This window comes from Ixodes scapularis, unplaced genomic scaffold, assembly GCF_016920785.2.
Source record: "Ixodes scapularis isolate PalLabHiFi unplaced genomic scaffold, ASM1692078v2 PGA_scaffold13__105_contigs__length_92229423, whole genome shotgun sequence".
Classification (NCBI taxonomy): domain Eukaryota; kingdom Metazoa; phylum Arthropoda; class Arachnida; order Ixodida; family Ixodidae; genus Ixodes; species Ixodes scapularis.
In genome coordinates this window covers 60,724,213-60,749,150 of record NW_024609839.1, presented here as the reverse complement: position 1 = coordinate 60,749,150, position 24,938 = coordinate 60,724,213, and the positions used below count along the sequence as shown (strand labels likewise).

At 46.6% G+C, this 24,938-nt stretch overlaps 1 protein-coding gene across 1 annotated transcript; it reads right to left on the bottom strand.

Annotated features, from left to right (window-relative positions):
- Positions 1-21,390: 21,390 nt before the first annotated feature.
- LOC120840916 lies at positions 21,391-22,074 on the bottom strand. The gene has a single exon (XM_040211696.1). It carries the CDS (start codon positions 22,072-22,074, stop codon positions 21,391-21,393), a length of 684 nt encoding a protein of 227 aa, XP_040067630.1.
- Between the last annotated feature and the right edge of the window lie 2,864 nt (positions 22,075-24,938).

The window sequence follows — 24,938 nt, the reverse complement described above, 5'->3', positions numbered from 1 at the left end:
CAGCACAGAACGCGGAGGACCATTTCCACATTACAGAGAAATGCTTTGCCGAGTACCCAAGGTGGAGCTTTGTTGGAAAAAGGAAAAGGTGCGGGGCGGAAGTTCCTCAAAAACGAGTGTTTCTTCTGGGTGACGTAATGACGTTGTTTCTCTCTCGGCATTTGGGGGGCAGAGAAGCTCCTGTTCTTATGTTGCAACAGACCGTACGATGTGCAGAATACGTCCGGCGAATGTCATGAAGTCTGGAAAGCGGATAGGGATTGAAAAAAAAAATAGTCTGCGCAACGACAGTTGACATTTGAATCGTCAAGAATGCCTCGACTGCGAGTACCGAGTTGGTCCCACAAAAAGACCAGGTGTCTACACGTATTGCTGATGTGTCTCGCTGCAGCCTACGTCAAACGACATCTCGTTATTGCCATCAGCATTTATCCCTTTAAAACATACGCTTCCATGTGTTCCATTGAAAATATAGTTACTCAGATTTTGCTATAACAAAAAAATCATACTCACACACAAACCCGTTATTCTCGAGTTTTGGCGCGTGCCCTATCGCTGCGTATGACGCGCATTTACCTAATCGTAATCGTTATCAACCCTCGTTGTCTTGCATTTCGACGTGTGACATAATCGTCTGTGCGTGTGTTACTCATAGTAACTCCAAGAAGAGGTTTGGGGGGGGGGGGGGGGGGGGGTGTTGATACTGCACCGACCAATGAATATATGTTTGCAATTATGGTCTCTGGGCGCCGCCATCTTGCACTGGTAAGCGTAGATCGTCTGCTATTTAGCCGGTGATAGGAACCGCACAAAGACAACGAGTGCCATGACAATGCACTTTTGGTTCTGTTTTATTGGTTCCATCGGATCAGCATCGGCCGCGGTCGGGCACCTAAGTGAAATGGAGTTCAGTCAAGCCTAGATGGACAGAGGTAGGGCGAAGGGATGTTTACGACTGTACCCTTTATAAAGGGCGCTAGCTTGCGCCGCCTAGCCTTGCTAAGGCGTATCCCCGTTTTTTAAGCTAAGAGGACACTGGTAGAGTGCGCGGACATGCGGAGTGCGCGCGATAACCTGAGCCTGATTATTATCAAGTGTACAGCGGATCGATTTGGTAGGACAGGCAGAGACACACGACGAGTCAGAGAACACACTGAGAGATGGGTAATTCAGACGTTATATGTCTTTACCCGAACCTGAAGAGAGCGAAGCAGCGTAGCATCGGTATCTTTCCCTTGAGGGTGGAAATGTTCCTGCTCGCTGCTCTCCGATTGTTGCTACTTCTTTTTCTGGCGCAATGTTTCGCTATTGATGGCTACTGAAGACAGGAAGGCTTAGGGTATCATGTTGCCGATGGTAAGAGTGCCAAGGTTTGCACCGCCTTGTACGATCCACGTATAAACCCCGTGTTTTTCGAGCACGGTGTGTGCACACACCAAAACGGGGCTGCTGGGACAAACAGACTGGTTCCAGGTTGCCACTTTTTCCCGTATGCATCCTACTCCGTGTAACCTGTACATAAGATAACCTAGGTGGTAACAAATTCAGTCGACGATTCTTCTCCCAGGAACGCCTCCCGCGGTGCTCTTTCGATACCTATGCCAGTAAACTGGACGCAACTGAATCGCTTTCAGTTCCATAGCCTATAACTTCAGATTACCACCTGTTCATAGATTAGCTTACGCTATGATAAGCAAGTGCTTACATACGCATTCAAATCAAAGAGAATCATCTTGTGCCCTCGACATCTGCGTAATTTGTGGTTATGCGTTTCGCCTTGTTGATCGCATTTTCGCGTTTGATTTACAAGAGTTTCTCAGCTGTTCGCCAATAGACCTTTTCAAAACCCCATCCAGCAACATTGGCGGTCGCCCTTTATTGGGCACAAAGCGTGTGATTGGACCCGAATCCTCGCCGAATGATGACGTAGCACTCGTGTCCAATAAACGCTCAGAGTTCGCGCCCAAGGAATGGCAGACTCGGCTAATTGGCGCAGCTGCTACTAGGTGGCTCCCGCGTTTTTGAAAATGGTTTATTGTCCCATATAGTATGTCTATAAGCAAAATATGTGTGTGTGTGAAGATGTAGAAACCGCAGGTGAGAAAGCAAAGCCACTGCTGTGATTTTCGCCGCGCTTCTTTGTCCTTGTGAGTTCCACGTATGCGCGTGTGTTTGCGTGATTATCACCGTCAACTCTGCACCATTACGCCAATCACTCAAGTAGCCTTCGAGGGTGACATATATACTAGGGCACACACCGATTTTGTTCGTCGTCAGTGCACATCTTTCTCTTTGGCACCAAATTTCACAGCTTTATATATGGCGCAAGAAAATGGTAATGAGTTCTTTCAAAATCTGTTTGCAGCTGAGTTCCATAAAGTCTATAAATGTACCGTACTTCTCGGTTCTAGCCATTCAGAACTTCCCACGTGCAGTCATCACAGGCAAACATGGTAGGAGATCTCCAGAGTCGCTTGCCCCCCCACCCCCCTCTTTAGATGCTTATGTGCGCATGCTCTCGATTGTCGTTAGCGAAAGACTATACTGAAGACGCCTGCAAAATGCCTCTCAAAGCTTGATGTGTGCAAAATTAGAGACGTGTCGCCTCGTAGCGTTCTTTGCTTCCATGTCCTTTGTTGACAGAACGGGAGGTGGAACAGACGATGTTCGCCAGCCGACAATGATCAGTGTCGGACGATGCTCTTCAGAAGACGATGCCATCTAGCAGGCGATGTTAGCTAGCAAGCTGTGCTCAGTAGCAGACGATGCTCTCTAGAAGATGATATCATTTGCAGGCGATGTTCGCTAGCAGACGGTGCTTACTAACAGACGATGTCAGCTTGCAGGCAATGCTCGCTACCAGACGGGGCCCACTAGCAGACGATGCTCACTAACGAATGATGTTTACTAGTGGACGATGTTATCTAACAGGCGACGTCAGCTAGCAGGCGATGTCAGCTAGCAGGCGATGTCAGCTAGCAGGCGATGTCAGCTAGCAGGTTATGTCAGTTAACATGCGATGTGAGCTAGCAGGCGATGTGAGCTAGCAGACGATACTAGTTAGCAGACAATGGTGGCTAGTAGGTGATGTTTGTTAGCAGACGACATGGATGCGGAGCGAAGCGCAACGAGCGCGCGTTGTGAGCGTCTCCTACAGAAAGCGAATCAAGTTTTGCTGTGGATCCAGGAGGAGTCACCGACAGCATCATGTACCACATGTCATCTTGTTCTCTCTTATATTGGTTTGAATAGCGCACTAACGCTTAACTGTTCTGAACTTAATGTGTAGTGATGCTGAATAAGCGACCCAAATTCTGAGATAGGGTGCAATTCGTCTTAAGTGTGGAATGATTTGTGGTCTTTCCTTGTTTAGCACGACTAAGATCTCGGCTGCAAACGGGATTTTGTTCATTGTTGTCTCCTTTGCACTGTGATTACGCTTGTGGCTGCACAGAATGTATTATGACACATTCTCATCGTTTTCTCAGCTGGTTTGAAAATGGAGGTCCACACACTGAAAACAGCGGGCGAGATTTTGCGCCAGTTCGCCTCAGGGTCCAACTAGCTGCTGTCGTGTTCATTGATCTATTAGTTATGTTTCAGTTTTGTTTTGTCGTGGTGTGATTCTTTGTAGAACCTATAGATGTACGCGACCTAAACCAGGGTTTCTGAAGTAGCGGTCGGTGACAAACGCCATTGTGGTGTCGGTGTGTTGACCTGTTTACCCGCTTCCCTCTTCTATTTTGAAGCTTCATGTCGGAACCCTCCGAGAACTTTCTTGCTCGTATTGATCTTAACGGCCTTACATAAGACTGCCACGTGGCTTCACACTGTCACATTACGTCACGGTGCCATGTGACGTCATTTGTGACATGACATTACGGTGTCACGCGTTGTTACCTTGTTACCAGACGCGTGGCAACTGTCGGGTGACGCACAGTGTGAAGTGACGTGGCGCTAAACTTAGCTGGGAATTATCTCCTCAAAATTTCAGTAGAAAGCGCTGCTGCTTAAAGACCCGATCAAGTGCTCTCGCACATTCATTGCGTTAGATCGAAGTGTCTAATTCGGGCGATTTGTTTTATTCGTGACTTTTTGTATCGCCTCGAGCACAATACAAGTTGCGAGGGAATTGTTCTCACTATCTACTCTTCCTTTCTCTTTGAGATCCTACTTTCTTTAGAACGGCGCATTGATTGAATCGTATGTGGCTCAAAAGCCGAGCATTTCGGAAACTCCAACCGGATTGTCACAACAACTGCAGATCGGGCTTCGAACTTAGATTCAAAGTAGGCTTAATTGAATAGGCTAGAACGTTTTGACCAAATAGCGTATGTTTTCAGTAAAAGAAGAAAAAAAGAAAAGATTACCTGCAATAAAAAAAAAATTAAACAACTGAGGCCGCGCTTGGTCACAATGACTTCGGAGGGATTCTAATATGAGCTACACTCCATTGCAGTGCTTAGTAAAAAAAAAAAAAACTGAGTTAAGGGTTTGTTGTGGACGCATGGGCGGCGTCTATTGTTCCGCAAGGCAAAGTCACTATACGCATGCTCAGAACGGGTCCCACAGCCCAGTTGACAAAGATGGCAGCGCCCATAAGGCGGCCATCGCAAATATTTACACCTCAGGAGTAGAAAACGGCCGAGTAAACGTGCCAACTGAGAAAAAAATATATATATATATATCTGGGTAAAAGTTAGAAAACTAATTTTTGTTTTCTACTTTGCTCCACCATAAGTACGACCGCAGCCGACGCTACGACGCCACGGAGCCAATCAAACAGCATCGAAAAGTGCATCGTCACGACATTCGCTGTCTACGTGGGGGTTTGCTGTCCCCGGAACAACCAATCCCGCAGGGAATAAAAAAAAAATCGTAGTATCGCGACGCGTTCCCTGTGCATGATTGGCTGGGTGTGGGGACAGCAGACGTAAAGGCGGTATGAGCTTCGTGACGATGCACTTTTTGGCGCTACTTGATAAGCTCCATCGTACTGTGGTGTCGACTCACGTCAACCCTAAAGTCAAACGTAGTATATAGACCGCGTATCAGTCTCATATTTTCTAAATATATATATATGCCGCGTCTTTTTGGTCCTTGGATCCTTGTTTGCGTTTCCCAACTCTTACGGGGCCGATCGTGATTATGCACGACGCGGAGAGGTAACATTCTGGCCATGACTCCTGGGGAAGCGTTCGAGCTCTTAGCCCGAATTAGGATTCCGATAATGAAACTTGAACTTGGGTACACACAAATTTAATAATTGCCGGAAGACAACGCGCGACTTGGAAGTTGGTAGAAGCTGGACGCACGACACGGAATTCCGTTGCGGTTCCAGGCAGCCAAAGGTCATCTATATTCATAACATAGGCGGAACCGTAGCGCCTTTTTTATGTCGTAAAAATAATTATGGCGAAAAAAAAAAATAGGAAGCACTCGTGGTAACTTAATAACCTTTCGTTGACGGACCTAGTGTGTTCTAGCCCTGGAGGTATATTAGGTCAGCCTCCTATCTAAGAAGACTTCTACTTCTTTCATTTTAGATTCTGCTATACTTCCCACACGTAGTCTAAATTCACGTAAAATAAAGTTTCCAAAAAAAGAAAAAAAGGATAATGAAGTGTGTGCTTTCGCCGGACAATTTCTCGTCTGTTTAAACCATCATAATTAAGCAGCGCTGTTCTAATAACTACTCCTAATAACAAGTAGGTTTCAACCGCCTCCCTTTATAAGTTTTCCGTCAACAAAAAATTAAAAAAAAAAAAATCAAACAGACGACAACCATAACAAAGCCTTTAGGTTCCCCCGCTATGGCACTAACCAAATCGAAAGATATCGTGTCCCTCTTCAGATGCATTTGTGAGTCGTCTTGTTATCTTAGCTCTATATATCGCATCTCAAACCTCGTGATAGTAGGTTAAAAGACCTCGCGATACTTTCCAGTTACACAGCCTTTTCGATACCCAAAACGACCAGTCATGTATTGCAAGAGTCGTATCTCTGTTGTAACTGTCGCTGTTCACTTGCACGCTGAGTTGCACTATTGTCTTTTTGAATGTTGTCTTTTTGATACAACTGAGCGTACAGTATAACCCTTCACCCCCCCTCAAGCGGAGGACATTTTAGATGTCCTCCGCTGTACTTCGTTTCATGGATTGCCTCTGCAGTGCATCGTTCTGAAAGCTACGAATAACGCGGAAAAAATATATCACGCCACCAAAAAGTAGGTTGGCCCAAGTTACTCGAACGGATACGTAGTATTAAACTAGCAAACCTTCAAATGCGTACTCGAAGTGTCTGTAATTTCTACCCCATGCGTAGCGATGCAGACCAACTTAAGGTTTTCAGTTCGATACGGGCGTTCTTTGTCTCCAACCATTCACCTCGACGCGGGCCATTCGTGAAACAAAGTACAGCGACCCTCGTTCACGTGCCGTCACGGCGGCACACGGCAATCGCTAACAATGCAAGGCGAAATGTAGGTTCAGGCCAATTCATTGTCTCGTTGGTTAGGACGAGCTGATATTGTTTTGCTGCCGTCAACTATGCAGTGTCTGTTATCTGCCGCGTCAACACGTGTTACTCGCCGTCATTCTTCGTCGGAGTACGAGATGAGGAGGAGACAATATGGTCATTCACAGGATAAGAACGGAAGGGCGCCTCTTTCGGAAACCCGGCGTCACGGAGACGCTCGTTACATTCCTACGTGCTTTAGCATACGGCCCTGGACTTAGGGCCCTTTTAATTTTCAATAAAGTTTTCTCCTCTGCCTCCTTTAGCAGCGCTTGCGCGCTCGTAACGCACAAGCAAAACCTGGCAGTTCGATGACGGAGCCCTAGAGTGGCCGGTCGCAGATTTGGAGCGCGAGGATCTGGTAGCACGCAGCATCAAAGAGCCATTTCTCGGGCAACCTGCACAGCTTTTGCAGCGGCGAGGACCCGAAACACACTAGTTCGCTCGGGAGAAGTGTGTTTCGGCGTCTCGCCGCAGCGGGGCGCCAGTCACCTGGCTCTCCTCTCGTCCGTTGTCTACCGTTCCATCCTTTCTATTTCGGCGGCTGCTTCTCGTGGCTATCTGCCAAGCTTTGTCAGTATAGAGGACGCTATGTCACGAGACGCCCACGCGTTATCCGAGGTGGGAAAAGCCCGCGCTGGAGGCGCAAGAGCTGAAAGGCCGCCCCCTGGCGTTCTCATTCTCAATGACCATAGAATTTACGTGAGACGGCGCTGTAAGTCGTTTCCTTAATGCAAGTTCTCCCCAATCGTTTCGAACTGATTACTGTTGACTCCATCTGATTTCAGCTCATAAATTCTGCTTCTCGTTTCTGTATTACGTAGACAGCAGTAGATATTTCCTGCCGTTGTAGCTATTTTACATTGCGCGGCGCATCTTTCTGCGGGCATCCGTTGTATATACGGAGTAGAAAATATGCCAACTCTTGCACACATCGGCAAGTAAACAGAAAAGAAAAGAAAAGAACCAGAAAGGACCGGTGGTTGTAGTGTCGGTGAATTTGACATTACCATTAATGACATCATTCAGTGCGCGACATTTCTAAGCCCATGTCAAGTTACACGTGGTTATGACCTCAAAAAGAAAAAGAATTATGCTTCTATTTATAACGTTATTGGAGGTGTGTATACTGTTTCACAGAAGATGTATTCGAGACCGAGGACCCACCATAGAGATGTTAAACAGTTTCCTCTGCGTTTCTTAGCTTGACGTCTCTTGTCGCACCTTGTCTATATTGTAATATGTACGAAGCTACTTCCCCTGTTTGCTTTATTTCTCAAGTATAAATATATATCTACGCTACAGATTACATTTCATTTCAATCCGCCTGGCTTTGCACCTCATAATAACTTGTGCTGAACGTTTCTTTTTTTTTTTTCTTTTCACATGTCAACAACGTAGACTCGACGAACCACAATTCGACTTTGCCCTAGGCGTTACAATGAGCTGTGCCATTCTCTGGTCGACGCTCTTATCCTACCGCTATCGTGTGCTGCATTGATACTTTCTAAGGTCACCGACAACTTAATAAACACGGGGGGGGGCGTGGGGATTCCGGTTCACCTAATTGTCGTCCGCAGTCAATGGGATGGCCACCTCAGCAGACAAGAACGACGAAGGGCCGAATCACGAAACAAGATGAGCGGTCGTAATTAAGGATGTCGCGAACTTTTGGTCGAATCTCCAAGTTTCGACTGGATTCGGCGAACCCTCGACCTTTTGGCGAAATTCGGCGAAGCTCGACTTGTGAAGCGTCTTGCACGATTTCTACTCGGAGATTTCGACGTTTACTAATACATCCAATAAATATTCCGCTTTTCCTCCGTCAGGTGTTGTCAGTTTGTTTTTAATTTCATGCGCATGCGCAAAAAAAATCAAACTTCAATCAACTTTTCTTTCTTTCTTTTTTTTTTTTTTAATCTTCGCGTTAGAAGTTTGGAAAAGTCGAATCTTGTCAAACTCGAACCTCCCCAGGTCCGCGACATCCTCAATCGCAATAGGCTCCGCCCTGCTTTTCTTCATCTGCCAGTTACCATGCGTGTCCAGTTAAATAAATAAATTTATTTATTTACAATAATTAAATAAATACCAAGGAAAGTTGGCAACGACCTTTATCCCCGAAATCATAAAATGCGTGCAATGCAAAATTTAAAAAAAAAAAAAATTAAAAAGCCACCGGTGAAATTTTTTTAGAAGACACGAAACGGTCGTTTCGGAGAATAACAAAACCAAATATGCTCATACATTTCCCCGCCAAACTTTGCAAGGAAAATAACCTGGCGCCTACGGCCCGTGACGTCAATTTTTACACTCTACGTTGCGGTATGGCGGCCACTGTAGCGGGGAGAGTAAACTGGTGTAGGCAGGGGTTGTAGTGACGTCAGAGAGGAGCCGAGCTCTGATTGGCTCTGATCTGAAGGATAGACCTCAAGGTAGCCCTCAAGGGTAGACCTAAAGGGAGCCGGCATTGAGGTCTACCCACTATTCTTCAATCAGAGCCAATCAGAGCTCGGCTCCTCTCTGACGTCACTACAACCCCTGCAAAAGAAGCAGACGACCTTGCTCTCCGCATAGGTCTCCTGATGTCAGGTCACCTGATACCGATTTTCCTGCTAAATTTAGCGGGGAAACCGAATTGGTACTTAGCTCATATGACGTCAGCTCACGTGACGTCAATCTCCCTGTTAAATTTAGCGGTAAATGCACACGTGGACGGACGACCCGAACGTTTTTGGGTTGGGGAAGAGCGGTTTCGTTAAAAAGCGTTTGATGCTTTAAAATGTGCACAGCACCTGCCTTTCAACTTGCCTGTGCCAAGTGGATTGACTCTTGTTAGGATTTGTACGTCCCAATAACGGCAGTGTGCTTCTTTTTTTTTTTTTTTTGCGACGGTATTACACGATAGTTTTTTCGGCGGTTCTAGTCAAATGTAGGATAGAGTTACGTACTTTAACCGCCAGCCTGTGTGCCGGTTTTTACACATGCCCAGTTAAATCTCAGTCCGCACAATCCTTAGCCGAGATAATCCAAACCCTTTGTTGCCTGACCAATGCACCTTTTTGCAGCTATAGACCAACACATTGTTTACAAACAAGTCCGCAATCATCTGCGATGCGCCGACAGCAGCGCCACCTCACCGCCGGCGTGACGTCATCAGAGTCGCGCGTTGGTCTATACACCTCGCACCTTGACGGCTTTTGCAAGTTTCTGTTTCTTGTCGTCGGTAAAATCTTTGTAGAGGTGAGCATAAAAAAAGAAAGAGCATGCATCAAATTTTATCTCTGTATATTCTGTGTATACATGTCAGACGTTGGCGTTGTTACGGTGGTGACGACTTGTGAAGACGATATATGCACTCCTGTTAAACACGAATAATAAAATATACGAATTTATATTTCAAAATAAAAACGTCGCATTTCTTTCGCATGATTGTACTTGGATGCCCGCGCGCGCAGTGTTTAGAGGAAGCTACATGCATGGATCGCGAGAGGGTGTGGCAGAAAATTGCGGTAATGAGTCCTTACCTTCACCCACAGATCTTATAAAATAAATGAAGACTTTGCCTTCAAGAAAATAAAAAAAGATGCCGCAAAAGGTATGTTTTCTTTGTGTTTTTGCTCTTCCTTTTTTTTTTTTTTTTTGTCGACAGAAGGGCTGTCTAGCAATTATTCTGCTGAGCATAACAATGGACCTTTTCTGGAAAGTAGCGCGCGCCCCCAAACGGCGCGCGTGAGGCATTATGGAAACAGTGAGGGTCGCTGCTCCGTCGTCTGCTGCTACCGCCGTACCTGCGAGAACCACGTTTCCTGCGTTCGCATTGGGTCCCTGTGCACGGCAGACGACAACCTTCGCAGCGCCCTGTGCTGCGCCGCTTTGCTCACATGAGGTGAGAAACCTTCAATCGCAGCACGTCTGTCCACTGCCCTTTTTTGGATGGGCCGTCTGTCTGGACCGGCCACCGTTATTTTTTCAATGGGCCATCGCGCGTGGGTCTCGCGCCGAAAGAGCAAAGTATCACTCACGCATCCAACGTGTTTTTTTTTGTTTTGTTTTTTCGGGAATTAGCTGGAGCTAGTTAATACATTTTATTTTCATTCGCAAAAAAAAAAAAAGAAATCGCAGATTGTTTTAACAGGGTTTCAAGACCGTTGGCTTGCCTGGATGCATGAATGGATTCAGAATGGTGCTGCAGTTTCGGTGGTAACGCGTGCACCACCTAGCACGCAAAGGCTCGACTAGGCTAGAATTCGCTTCGGTAAAGGGCGCGATACCCTCACAGTTCCCATAATGCCTTACAACGCTCACTGGTGGCGCTGGCGTTTCCAGAAATACCAATTGCTCTACCGGAAGCGGAGGTTCCTCCTCTGTTCCCGGTTCGCCTTGGCACATTTATTTTTGCCTGGGAGTGCGCTTCACTCCACTCGCGTCCTTGGACAGATGCTTGCAACGTGCTCATCACATGGGTCCGTAGAGCCACTCACAGGTTCGGCCGGCTGTCCGTAAGACCTTTACTGTTGTCACTCTTCCTCCTAACGAAAACAATAAAGGCGAGGAGGAAAGCGGGGTTCTTTTTTGTAGTTGATGTTCTAACTGAAAATCAGAGCCGCATGGTGGAGTTTAGCCTGTATACTCACTAATATTGCATCAGGTCAGCTCCCGCTGAAAGGGCTTCCTCTTATTGGCGCGGCTTGATGACCGCGTGTACTGAAGCCGCGCTAGATCCAGCGACTTCTTTGGCTTTGTCCACGACTGCACGTAAGCCGGCGCTTACGTTTGCCAGTATGAGGGCCAACATTGTATCTACGTAGGAAGAGGAACTGGATTGTAGATAAACAACAACTTAGAAGGGGATGGCGCATGAAACCTGACGCAGTATCAATATAAATTATTCCAGCGAATCTGGATTTTTTTTTGTTTTTTTAGCTGCGAAATGATTGCAAGTACAACAAGATAAAGTGTATGTGCTCTTCACCATTAAAAATATTTACGGCGGTATCGGGTCATACCTGAAGACATTGTCATACGCTGCGGTAGGACACGTTTTTAGGTTGGGAAATATCAATGCAACCATCTGTCTACAGAGACACATACTTCTACTTTCTACGAAAGCGCCATTGCCTGTCACTATAATCTCGTGATCGCCTACGCCAGCAAACGGGAGTGCGAGCGAGTGAGATGCCACCCGCGAGAGAGCGACATTATTGCCACGACTCCCAAAGTTCAAGGAAAACGAAATTCACTGAACGTGGCAGAAGAGACATCACCCGAAAGATGGTCACGTGGTCACTTGGCGGTTTTTTTGGTGTTCTGCAGCAGTCGCTTTTATATGTCGCTTTCTTGTGTCGGTCGTTTCCGACACTGCCATCTCTACAATGTACTCAAGGCCTTCTTATAGTTCGTATTATCGGCACCAAACATTAAAAAAAAAGAAGGTACAAAACAGGCATGAACACGAGCGCGCGTTCCTCTGGTTTCTCCACAGTATAAACATCGCACGCTTTATAGTACCGCGGAACGCCGCTAGGGCGTTGAAACAAGAATGCCACCGCCCGTCGGGAAAGTGGAAGTACGTGATCCGTTTCCTCCACTTGAAGGGAAGCGATGTCAAGGGGACTCATTCCGAGCTGGTGGCGGTGTTCGGGGACAACTCCCCAGTTTTGTGACACAGTGGTTAAATGACGCAGACGCTTCCAGTGTGGCCAAGCAAGCCTGAAAGCATTTCAAGGACGGCGACCAAGCGATTGCCGAAGTGGCGTGATTCCTGAACACTCAAAAGGAGGAGTTCTATAACAATGGCCTGCGGCACGTTGTCCACAGCTAGCAAAGGTGCGTGACATTGGCTGGCGCATACGTAGAACGATACTAAACTCATACTCGAGTTCCGTTGCAGAATCTCTATTCCTTCGTAACGTTAGTACGAATTTTAGAAACGCCCCCCCGTATTCTACGTTAATATCGCGAGCCCAAGCAACGTCATGAACGACACATTCACATTTGAACACTTGACTCTTGGCTTTTATAAGCGAGAAAAAGGCGTTCGACCAACACCTACTGGAATAATTCGAGCCCGTGCAGCAGCATTTTCACGACATCACAGTCAGATCGAGGGCAGGCACTGATTTGGACACGAGTAAGGCGTCCAGCCTTCGTCTGGTCCTCGTAAGCAATTAAATTAAAAATCAGAGATGATGAATTAGTGCGTGTAGAGACGGCGGGGAGAGAGGGAGAGGTTAGCGCGTGCTGACGTCAGCGCTTCGGACCAATGGTAGCGTCGCACGCGTCACCCTCTCCCGCCCTTCCCCTTTTCTCCCCGGCATTCACAAACGAAAGACACCGCCGGGTTTTCGTCAAAACGAGCGTTGCAATGCTAACCCGTTAAAAGCATGCGTGCCGTTCCTCCGCTCTCTTATTTCGCCTGTGGCGTACTTGCGTCAACGGTCGAGTGCGCGTGCTCTGCTCGCCGTGCTGACCTTGGGCGTAGAGCGGTGGAGCCGCCGCCTCGCGGACACGCTGCGCCATGCGGTGGCGCTAATTGAAACACGCGCGGCGACTTCATTTCACTTCCGTTTTAGTACGTGGCTTTCTGCGTGGTTTCAAAGCTGGGATGCCTCAGATCGCGGCATCGGGAATTTCTCAGCCTTTTGGCGCGGCTGATGACGTCGGCTCGCTCTATGAGACCAGTTACTGCTTTCGCATTAAAAAGTGTCTCCTACCGGGCGCGCGTTCTTGCGGTCTTAACACCGCGCCAGGGGTCTCCCCTATTTAACGCGTGCATGAAACTGTCATTGCCGCCGTTTAGACACGGAACTAGGGTCAACGACAAAACAGTGTCTAAGTGACACGCGTAGTGCAAGCTTGGCGCGAGCTCCAAGTTCAACACGACGTGGCGCATTCAGAACACAACTTTAAAAACAGGCATGTCTCTTATAGAGCAGCATGGGAAACCGGGCTCGCGATATGCTGCCGTTAGCATATCGAAGAGACATTTTGCTACGCCTCTTGGCAAGGGACTGCCGAAGCCACCCACGAAAATCAAGCGAAACTTTGGCGCATGGGAAGGCATTGCCGGTGACGGAAGGAACACCGGACGAAGGCTGCAGTGACGGGGCACACATCTCGACCATAATGTAAGCAAAGAAGAAACTATGAACAAAAAGTTAGGGCGCAAACGTGCTGGTGAAGATTTAAAGTACTTCGAGACAAAACCTCGAGTCTGGGGAAAACACGAAGGACAACACAACGCACAACACGCAAGACTCGGTGTGTCGTGTTGATTTTCGTCTTTTCTCAGTCTCGGGGTTTTGTCCAAAAGTATGTTTAAAAAACACACACACACCACACAAGATTTTGTGTTGTGTTGGCCTTTGTCTTTTCCGGAGTCTCTGGTTTTTGTCCCAAATTATGTTAAGGAAACTATCTAGAACCACCTATTCGCTACACGTTTACATGGGGCAGCATATAACTATCGATAGAGGTTCACACCGGATATCCTGTCTGTGATGTCTCAGCAGCTCTTCCAGGCTCATTGCAAGCAATGGCTGAAGCCAAAACCATCACGTGTGGAGCTTTCGTACTACACTGAACGACTGCCGGTGCTGGGTAAACTTGAACTTCGTGTACAAAAGAAAACACACCTGTCCGTGACCATTCTTTTTAAACCGGGGCACGGTGTAAGATTATACTCTTTACCGTGAACCGGGGTCACACTTCTTATACATCATACAAAAGACAGTATTCATACAGATTCGAACGAGCTCTGCGTCTCGGTCCCTCAGCCTGGGAAAACGTTTTGCCGGGTACCGGTCGATATCTCGGTGGCGAAAGATTTCGTCCACCCAGAAGGCTCTTCTGGGCGCTAAGCTGTCCACACACATATTCACTAGTTGCGTATGTAACAGCATTTGTCGTGTTTCTATTTCAGCGTCCCACATGTCCGCCATGGTGCAGCTGATGCTCACCCAACCACAGGAGCGGGAACCGCAGTGCACACGCTAATCCGCAACAGTATAGTCGCGGTACGAGAGGCGCTATAGCAAGGCGCTACTGTAGCGCTAACAAAGTGCTACTGAAGCGCTAACAAGGCGCTACTAAATTGCTAATCGCGCGCTATTTTAGATTTAAATCAAGTGCTAGGAAGCGCCCCATAAGCGCTCCTTCGAGCGCTCACGTAGCGCTGATTTCGCGCTCCGCTGTGTTTGTGAAAGGGCCTTCGAGGTGCTGGACTGCTTGGGACCAAGCCTGTGCGGCCGTGATCTACTGTCCCAGCTCACCGACGCTGGAGTTCCTCTCCTGCAGTTGGCTACGTAAGACTTCGCAATGACGAGCCAGGACACGAGCTCGACAGTCCATCTGCATTTCTGGGGACGATCAAAAAAGCCGAAACACGCCTACGTAGGGATGACAACCTCCCATCACGCACATCGTTAACGGTGGATGATATTGTAATTTTGCTGCGTTTTTGTCTTAAACAATCGCGGACAAATTTATCACCAAATTGAAGGATGTCCAATTTATCACCAAATTGAAGGATGTCCAATGGGTAGCCCAATTTCTGTTACAATGGCAAATCTGGTTATGGAGTATGTGGAGGAAACTGTCCTTGAACAGAGTATGCTCCCGATAGGGTTTTACAAACGTTATGTGGACGACACTTCTGTAATTTTAAACAAGGACCATGTCGCTGACTTTCATTTAGCTTTAAATAACGTTGAATCATCAATCCAATTCACGCATGAGGTTGAACAGAACGGTGCGCTGCCTTTTCTGGATGTTAATGTGTTCCGAAATAGTAACGGTCGCTTAGATACAACAGTGTACCGCAAAGCTTGCGATACAGGCAACCTCTTAAACTTTACCTCGCACCATTTTGTCGAACATAAAAGGGCCGTCGTAAAAACCTTACTACATCGGTCCGAACGCATTTCTTCTAATCCTCAATTGCGCGCTTCTGAGGATGCAGTTATTGTTGACCTGTTAATGAAGCGGAATTATCCGAAACGTTTTATTGATAACACGCGCAAACAGATGGGGCAAAGAAGAAGTGAGGATAATGGACGAATTAGTACAGGGCAAGTAACAATACCCTATTTGAGACGTGTTTCTGAGTCTATTCGCAGGGCCCTCGCCCCTTTGAATATCCGCACTGCTTTCAAACCCCATCGTAAACTACGCGACCTCATTTCTAAACCTAAAGATGACACCCCCCCCCCCCCAGAGTCCCAGTGCGGTGTTGTGTATGGTAACCGGACAAAAGCTCACCGGACAAAAGCTCACCGGACAAAAGCTCACCGGACAGAAGCTCACCGGACAAAAGCTCACCGGACAAAAGCTCACCCGTTTTTTGACAGACCCGGACAAAAGCTCACCCGTTTTTTGACAGACCCGGGCAAAAGCTCACCTCGATTTCTTTTTTTTTTTCCTACCCGAGCAAAACACGGGCTGAAATAAAGTGCGGACGCAATGGACATTGGACCATTTTTAGGAGAACTTGTACCTCATCCACCATTGAGTTGCGAATTTTTTTTTTAAATACTTTGAAAGAACGGGAGTTCGGCCTTTTAGAAAAGTACAAGACATAACCAATTAAAAAAAAATTGTGCGGGATTTTAGATAGGCTCGGGTTCCTTCCACCACAGCTTGTTCTACAAGAACTAACCACCAGGGAAAAGTCTACCGGTGACATCGGTTACCTGCTGGACTATTTTGATTGCACGTATTTCAACAGCCGCTTCCGTTATGCTTCTGTTCCATCTGCGGCGGCACTCAGAGCGAATTCTTCCCTTCGCCTGTCCCTGCGCCGACGGCGACCGGAGTTTCCCCCGGTACGGTGAAATATACACCTGCGAAAGATAAAGTACCAGGTTCCAGAAGCTCGTCGGCCACGCCCATCCAAGCGTCTTGAGGCTGATTGAATGCCTACAGCAAAATCGGGCGCTCGTTGCCACGGCATTGACAGAAGCGCGGAGAGGTGAGCCCACCGTAAAGCGGGTGCGAAAAATTACTCTGCACCTGCAGAATCGTCTTAGAAATATTTGCGAGGGCTTGCATGTACATCGAGATCTACCAAGACTGCTTGAGCTAGTGGGGGACTGCATTCGCTTCTAACCAATCGATAAACTTGTTTCTACTAAAATCAACAAACCATGCGCCTGTCAGATTTAATTTATCGTTGCCTTTTTGTGTCGCACGCATGCACCTAAGTTGTCCGCACTCGTGTTAAGACCAACATGAAATTTTCTCGTGGTGAGCTTTTGTCCGGGTCTGTGAAAATATGGGTGAGCTTTTGTCCGGGTCTGTGAAAAAATGGGTGAGCTTTTGTCCGGTGAGCTTTTGTCCGGTGAGCTTCTGTCCGGTGAGCTTTTGTCCGGTGAGCTTTTGTCCGGGATTCGTTGTGTATAAAGTGGAGTGTCTAAACTGTGACGCATCCTACATTGGGGAGACAGGCCGGAAGCGCTGCACTCGCTTAAACGAACACAAAAGGGACGTGGCGAAGGCCACGCATGCGACAAGAGCGAAGACGGAACTCGTAGACCGTTGTTGGACTACGGGTCACTGTTTCGACTTTGAGAATGCGTCCACTCTGGCGCGCGAACAAAGGTGGGGTCCACGCAGGTTCGTGGAATCATGGTTCATCCGAAGTGACTCATCAGCTTGCAATTCCAACCGCGGCCCCCTCCCCGATGTGTACGCGGACTTGCTTAAATAGGACTGTTGAAGTTTTTTCCCTCATTGCTGCTTGTAGGTTTCACTGACGATGTTTCCCGGATGGGAGACGAAACGTTTGATTAAATTGTTAATCTTGTTGAGTAAAGTCGGAGCAGTTTTTTTGATCATTATGATTCCCGGCTTTTGGAATATTTTTGCATTTCTGGGGACTACCAAAATGCATTCTGAATGTCCCGTAATGAGGCAGACAGCCAACAACTGAAGTACGGAGCCGTTCCCGAAGTGATGCCCATTCCTTACACAATGCGTGATAAGGCAGCAAGTCTCTCATACAGCCCGGACTATACGATTCAACCCAGCGATCACGCTCAAGAGCTGACAACCATAAAAAAATCACTCCTGCTGAGAAAAAAAAATAGTGCGCTGTTTTTTATACGATTATTGCAGTATTATGTTCCCTCTCCGCGAACAATTAACATTTTTTGACTACTCTCATTTGATGTTTTATCAACTGCAAGAGCATACACATTTTGTAATACTAACAGCGTTTGCAACCTGAACGAAATGTCGCGCTTTCCTTGGTCACAAGTCGTCTTGGCCATAGAGTTATTATAATGTACGCTAGAGGTTCAACTGGCGCTAGTGTCTATGCGACTTCCGGGAGGCAAATTGAAGCAGACAGCAACCAGTCTACTTTTGCGGTGCTCCTGTGCATTCCTATGGGAAAACGCGCGTGAAATTTGTCTCCTCGCCGGAAAATAACATGAATAACTTTTATCATTTCGGTTGTACCGGATAGTATGTACCTTTATTAATATTGTAAAAAGAGTAATTGCTTTAATTACAGCATTTTTCTTTATCACTGAACGATGTTAAGCTTCGCTATATTTCAGGCCCAAACCTATGTTCCATGGCAGGTATGTAAAAACGAGCGACGATTCTAAGCAAACTAACGATCGAAAAGAATGTAGAGTGTATTCAAGGTTCGCTAGCATTGCGGGGGCGCTTATATATTGCTAATATGCCCGTCCTGTCACTATGAAAATGACTCCATCGTGCTTCTTTAAGACGGTTAAAAAACATTTGAATGTAAGAAATAAAGTACGTGGACTACGAAAGGTGTGCTTTTTTATTATTTCCTATGTCGGGCAGTTTTTATCGGGCACCTATTCTCTGACTGCTCCCTATTTGCAAAGATTTGGAGCGTGCGGCTGATGATTTGAACCCAGAACAAGCATCTTCGCACATATTCACGAGCAGAAAGAATAAAGCAGTACTTATTTATTGCATATCTGACTACTAGTATTTTACGTGGCTTTCAATTTATTTTGATCGTCTGCATGCATAAGGAGTTATTTATCCAGTGTTACTGCGTAGTTCTTGCCGTCTCTCTTGGTTTTTCACATGTAATTCGTTCGTTTGGGCACGTATATCCCCCATGGCGTAAAGCGCCGACGCCGTGTTCGCGCTAACAGTGTCCGACAGTGCACATAAATACACGTACGAAGCGGTTTTAACACCGTTTTTCATGCCACGAATTTCAAATAAAAATGCTGAGCTGACCAGTTATTTCGTCTGCGTGACTGAGAAATGTTCCAATGTGCCTTGTACGTACAAAATATTCGTGATATCTGCTCTTATAATCGAGCGCAGAGAGAAAATGCACTCGCTTTTTCCCATAGAAATGCATGACCGGAAGTCAATTTCGGACTGGTTGCTGTCTGCTTCAATTTGCAGCAGCACACTAGCGCCAGTTGAACCTCTAGCGTACATTATAATAACTCTATGGTCTTGGCTGCCGGAACAATGCTCCTCCCATAACCGAAGATTACCTGGCTGTGTTCAATATTTGATTGTTTTTATAATAAAAAAACTAGCCACTTATCGTCATGATTCAGGGATTTCTAAGATTCTTAGAACCAGCAGAATGAGTTAACACCATATCGATCTCGAAAACCTCTGTGGTCACGCACGCAGCAACGTGCTGCGGCTTCCGAGAGAAAATATCTCCACTCGACTCGAGCGGCTCCTGAGAGCTTCGGATTACGATACCCGACTCAGGTGCCGCTTAGGCGGCGGAACTTGCCGCAGGCTTGAATCAGTTCCGCGAAATATCCGGGTTGCATAACATTGGATAATATCCCGGCAAGCTCATCAACGCACCGCGGATACTGCTCTCTCGCCTAGTTGCCGTATTGCCTCGCCAATGCACGACTTCACGAAGCCGCGAGGCAACCCTCCGCTTGAGGGTATAAAAGAATACAGCGTAAGTTCACCAGAGAGACTGCACAGGGAGATTTCACGACATAACGGCACCAGACTACGAAGTCTTCTCCTCGCCTTCGACCACATCTTAACTGAATAAAAAGTTAGTGTTCCTACCAACCGTACCGGACCGTTTTAACTTCGAGTCTGGAACAATGCAAGGCGCTACACCTCCTTAGGGCACCTTTAACACCTTGAAGGAAAAGATAACGAGAGGAAATTTAAAAAAAAGAACACGTTGTATTATTTTTTTTTAAGCTTTTATTATTCAAAGCTCTAGTTCAGATCAGAAAAATAGGAATAACTGTATAAGGAGAAACAGGGATAGTGAATAGCACCAGAAGATACAAATATCTTTTGTTCCACATAAAAATGCTGACAGCAATATATTAATTATATAAAAGCAGCACTTGCGACACAAATGTTTGATGCATTACAGAGTAGAAATTAATAAAAAATAATGCTTTAAATTTAAAACAAAGTACCCGGTCAATGCAGTAAAGCTTCCCGTGCAACACCACGCAAGATAGAAAAAAGATAATAATTGGTGGACATTACAAAAGGAAACAGGTTTTGTGCATATATATGGTACACTTCGTATTGGCAACACCTGAACAATTACAGTGTGGGGTAAAACAAACAGTCAGTCACTTCTTAGACAAGATACGTATAAGAAAACACACTTTATATCAGGGGTGCACAACAAAAAATTGGGCGCGCCACATTTACGTTTAACGAAAACTGTGAGGGCAACGTGTTGCATATTCTGGCTGCGTTCAGGCTTCCAATATCAGGTGTCATCGCACTTGTTACTGTCTTTAGCAGATCTCGCAATGTCATGTACGTCATGGCAGATCGAAGGTGGTTCTTGGTGAGAGTCATCAGTGCGAGGGTCTCCTCGCAAACATTAGTGCTCCCGAAAAGTGACGACAGTTTCAAGGCGTGGTTCACCAGGTTTATGTACTTGTTCTTGTCCAGGTTTTTGTTGAACTCATGCAATTGAGATTCGCGATGAATAGCCTTGTGCGCTGGTGGACACTGGAGGTCGATGAGCTCCAGTTGCAATGTCGGATCGGAGTCCTCCGACGATGCAACTCCTAAGAATCCCAACAGGAGGGGAGAGGCTTGATAGCCTCCGTGGTGAAAGAGAGAAGAGGGTCTGTTGAGAGAGAGCAAAAAGCTGTCGCGTTCCGTGTACAGGCCTATTGAAACAGAACCACACTACAGTGATGACTGCACACGCTACCTTATTGTTAGCGGGATTACTGGAGAGGGAAATTTTGAACTGAGCATCGTAGTTCCTTCGATGAAGACAGAAAAGTAGGTCAGAGGGTTTCAATACTGTTTGCCAAGCCAACGGCGTTCGCCAAGCAAAGCAGGCGCTCAGTAGATTGAAGGGAACAGTAAGCAACTTTCTGCGCTGAGCTGGGCTCACCTCTGACCTCGTTCTTGGACTAGTAGACCATGATTTCACCGGCAGCGAGGTTGCCGCAAAGTCAGGATAATTTGGTTCGCTATGATGATTCTTGTGGTAGCAAGGCACCGACAGGCGACGAGCTTAGGAAAAGAGTAACAAAAGTGTAGCGATCTGGGCAAGGAATGTTCCTACAGAGGCGAATTTTGTTTCTTCCCACTGAGATTTAAGAAGGCCGTGCTAACTATTCGGGCGTTTTGAAATGATGCAGCTGGGCGCCCAAGAGGTGATAACTCTGTTCGTGCTGCACTTTCTTTTTTCGGTCTATATTTTGTGGTTACAAACTCACTCCGAACACTTTACAATAATCCATCAGACAATCAGATGTCTGAAGGCCCGACTGACCATCTGCCTGATGTTCCTTTCAATGAAGCTGGTCTGCCTCTGCGGTAGCTGCAATATTATAGTAAATACGCAGACTGTGACTTTTCCCATAAAAATACCGGTCTTTCTCGAAGGCCTGATGATCATCAGGTCTGGAGAACAGTATGCCGAGTCATGCGAATGTGCGGTGAGCGAAAGCGGGCGATCACGTGACTAACTGCGAAAGTCAGCAAGCTGAAGACGACTCTGACCACCCAGATGACAAAGCAGGGCCGGAGGTCACTCAGTTCCAGTGCTACGTCTCCGGTCTCCGAGGGCCGTTCGTACTTGAATTCACGCCTAACCCTACTCTTAAACTTCGCTATTCGTTCCGCATGTTCAAACAGACCGGCTTCGAAAACACGGCCGAGGAGTTTGTTTATCGATTTGAAGTAGGGCGAACTTGATCTTATCTGAGGTCCCGTGATTACGGGTGAGAAGATCGCGTCGGTCTCAACGAAGCCGCTACGAAACAGCTCGTCCTTGAGACTCGCAGCCTTGTCGCAACTAGGCCTGTAAACGATAATGGTATGCGTGCCCCCTCTCACTCGGAGATTTCCTGATTTGTCTAAGCAGTCAAAATGCTGGGGTTTCTTATAATTTTTTGCTTCTCCGGAGCGCGCATACCAATCTAGCAGGCCTTCTTCTGGATAGTTTAGGAAGCAAACGCCAGGCAATCTTTCAGAAACGTCCTTTGCGGACTCGTAATGGAGAAGCTCTCCGCCCAGCGGTACGTTACATAACAGGGAGGTGATAACTCCTTTGTACCCTGTGGCCAATACAGTTACCATCAAAGACCAAACCCCGAAAAGAATCCTAAACGAGTAAAATGTATCAGCCTGTGAAGGCGTGGGGTACGCTTGCTGCACCAAGGACACCGCGAAAGGAGCCGCGACCGAGTGAAAACCTGTATTAGTCCAACGGACGCTGTGGGTGACGAAGAAACTGATCAGCGAGCAAAGAATGAAGCAGGCTAAAAGAGCCACCCAGACAAGGATGCCGAACGGCTTGAAGACGACAACTTCCTTTGGCAAAGGCTTCAGCGCTCTAACATACGTTGCGAAGCTGGCTCTGTCGAAATAAAACAGCGTCGATATCGTTGGAAACCAGAGATCCTGTAGAAGAGCATATGGAAAATAAAAAATCGTTCCTGGATCAAACATGTGTTTCGGTAAGTAATATATGGAGCCTTCTAAAAGATTTATGTGTTTTATTTCCAAAGAACAGTTGTAATGAAGCAAACTATCCGTTAACGTGCGATGCGATGGACTTTGGCAAATCAACGGCTCCGAGCACGCGATGGTAATTCCTCGTCCACGAATAGATATGTCTCTGGTTAGTTTAACGGGAAGGTAACGTTGGTCATTTGGTGTGCAGTTCAGGCACCTAACTTCGTAACTTCCAGCCATCAGTATCTCCTGATCATGCACGACAATGCGAAAATCAGCCCCGCGCCGAAGCTTTTCTAAATTATCCTTTCCTTCAAGATGTAAGTAGTCCCCACTCAAATTGAGTTCGCGCAGGTTGCTGGGTTCTGTGACTATAATCGCCCAGTACCGATGGGGATGCAAACTAGCATACGCCGCACTAGCTCTACAAAATATGTGCAGCGCAACGTGTCGGCTTTCGACGACGGGGCAGGTGAGTGGGCTGCAGTAGCCCCTAATTTCGCTGGTGATTTTTGGCGAAGTTGGTAGCACCTTTAGGAGCTGGGTCAGCAGTCGGATTTCTTCCACTCCAAACTCTGGCGGTAGCATAATGTCCAGGTACGCCGAGCTAGACGCGCCGAGAAGCAGGTTTCGAAAGCCACGGGAATTCACGATGCCCTTCCAGAGCGGACACTCTTCGGGCCCGGTGGTCGGCGTTGTGGCCTGGAACGCCTGTAGCAGAAGAACTGCCATCAGCGTTGCCAAACTGGAATGCATTATGCGAAAACGTCCGCTGATGTTCGAATAAACAGACGATTCTTCGTTCGGTGACTGGACACTGAGGTTGACAAAAAAAAAAGTTATGGAGACTTTTTCATTCCGAGATGAAATTCGCATTGAAGTGAACCTGGCACGATTCTGAGAATTGTATGGTGTGTCCACAACAAACTGTTTACGAACCCCTATGGTGTGTTTGTAATCACATCTCGCTTATAGCAATCTGAGACACGCCATGCCATGTTTAGATTAGCGCGCTATTTCATCCGTGTAACCCAATCATCCTTAATGGATGGCTGGAGAACTTTATCGATAGAAGCCAAAAGGTTTTATATTGTGTTTGTTTTATTCGTTTCCAGGCGAAGTATATGTTTTGAACACTTCCCAGGGGCGATTTGATAATGAATTCGGGTATCTCACGCAGAGTGCCGAACCGGAAGCGAATCCAACCGAAAACCGGGACCGAATCGTTATCTTTAGCCGAACCGAAACTGAACCGAACTAAAATCTTTGCAGCTATCTCGGAACTGAACCGGAACTTAACTTAACCGGAATAAAATATAACGGTAACCGGTTCAAAAGGGTTCACGGCGATTTTTTTATTACCTGTATTTATTAGGGATCAAATTGTATATACCGAATTACAATGCATGAGACATTGTGGGTTTCCGTGGCGTTCTTATTTTGGCACTGTGGTTAATCACCTTTCGCGAGGTCACGTCACGTAGTCCCGTGACGTAGTCACGTCACTCGCTTGATCAAGTTGACTTAAGCTTAGAACGTCACTAGATTCATTAGCATTGTTGCCACCGTGACGTCACATGGCGTCACAATTTCTCACCGCGAGTCACGCGGCACCGTGATGTACTCGATTGTCATGAGCCTGAGCCGAGTGCTCGGGTTTATGATAATCAGCATCGCCAAACGTTCGGGTAATGCCTCGTGTTTCATCAAAGATGAGAAGAGCCGAACTCCAACCATGTCTGAAGCTCAACCCACGCTTTATTCTTTGCCAACCCCAGTGCATGACTATGCTGAACCCAGACAGCATACTTTAATGAGCGTCAGATCACGTGGTCGCTTGTTCTAATATCGAGTTCAGAAAAGGAAAGCTGTTTTTTTCCTTTAATAGTTTTCTTTGTCTGCCATTGAGAGAAATGGAAAACTAAAGGGTGTTTTTGCAAGTTATCAACGGCAGGGATTAGCTCTTAGCGGTATTTACTGAAAGTGCTAAAATTGTTGCATGACCCTGTTTATACATGTACACATCATTGAGGCACCCAAACATGTTTTTGTTTTTGCTGAACTGTCTCAGAACGTTGTCACCGACAATAGAAGCATTGAAATGACTAAATGTGACTTATTAATTCCACGATAAAGAGAACTACAAGTTTGTACGTAAGGAATACTCGAAAAAAAAAGACCTTGGTGGCTTTAGAGGGACAGCTGAACTTTGGTGGCCGCTCTAAATCTCACAGGAGTGTCGTTCTGAAGGTCTTCCCCAAACTGTGACCACGTCCGTATTTTTTTTTTTTAACTTCACAATGTTTGGTGCAAAATAAAAATTAAAAAAAAATAAATTGAGGGTTGTTGTTAATAAATGACAGGAATATGATCGTCCAATTAACACGCCCAAACGCAGGAGGGAGTCCCTCAGGAATAATAAGTATTCTTTGGAAGAGCATCGAAAAAAGATAGAAAAAAACTTTCAGCCTTTCCACTCTGGTGAA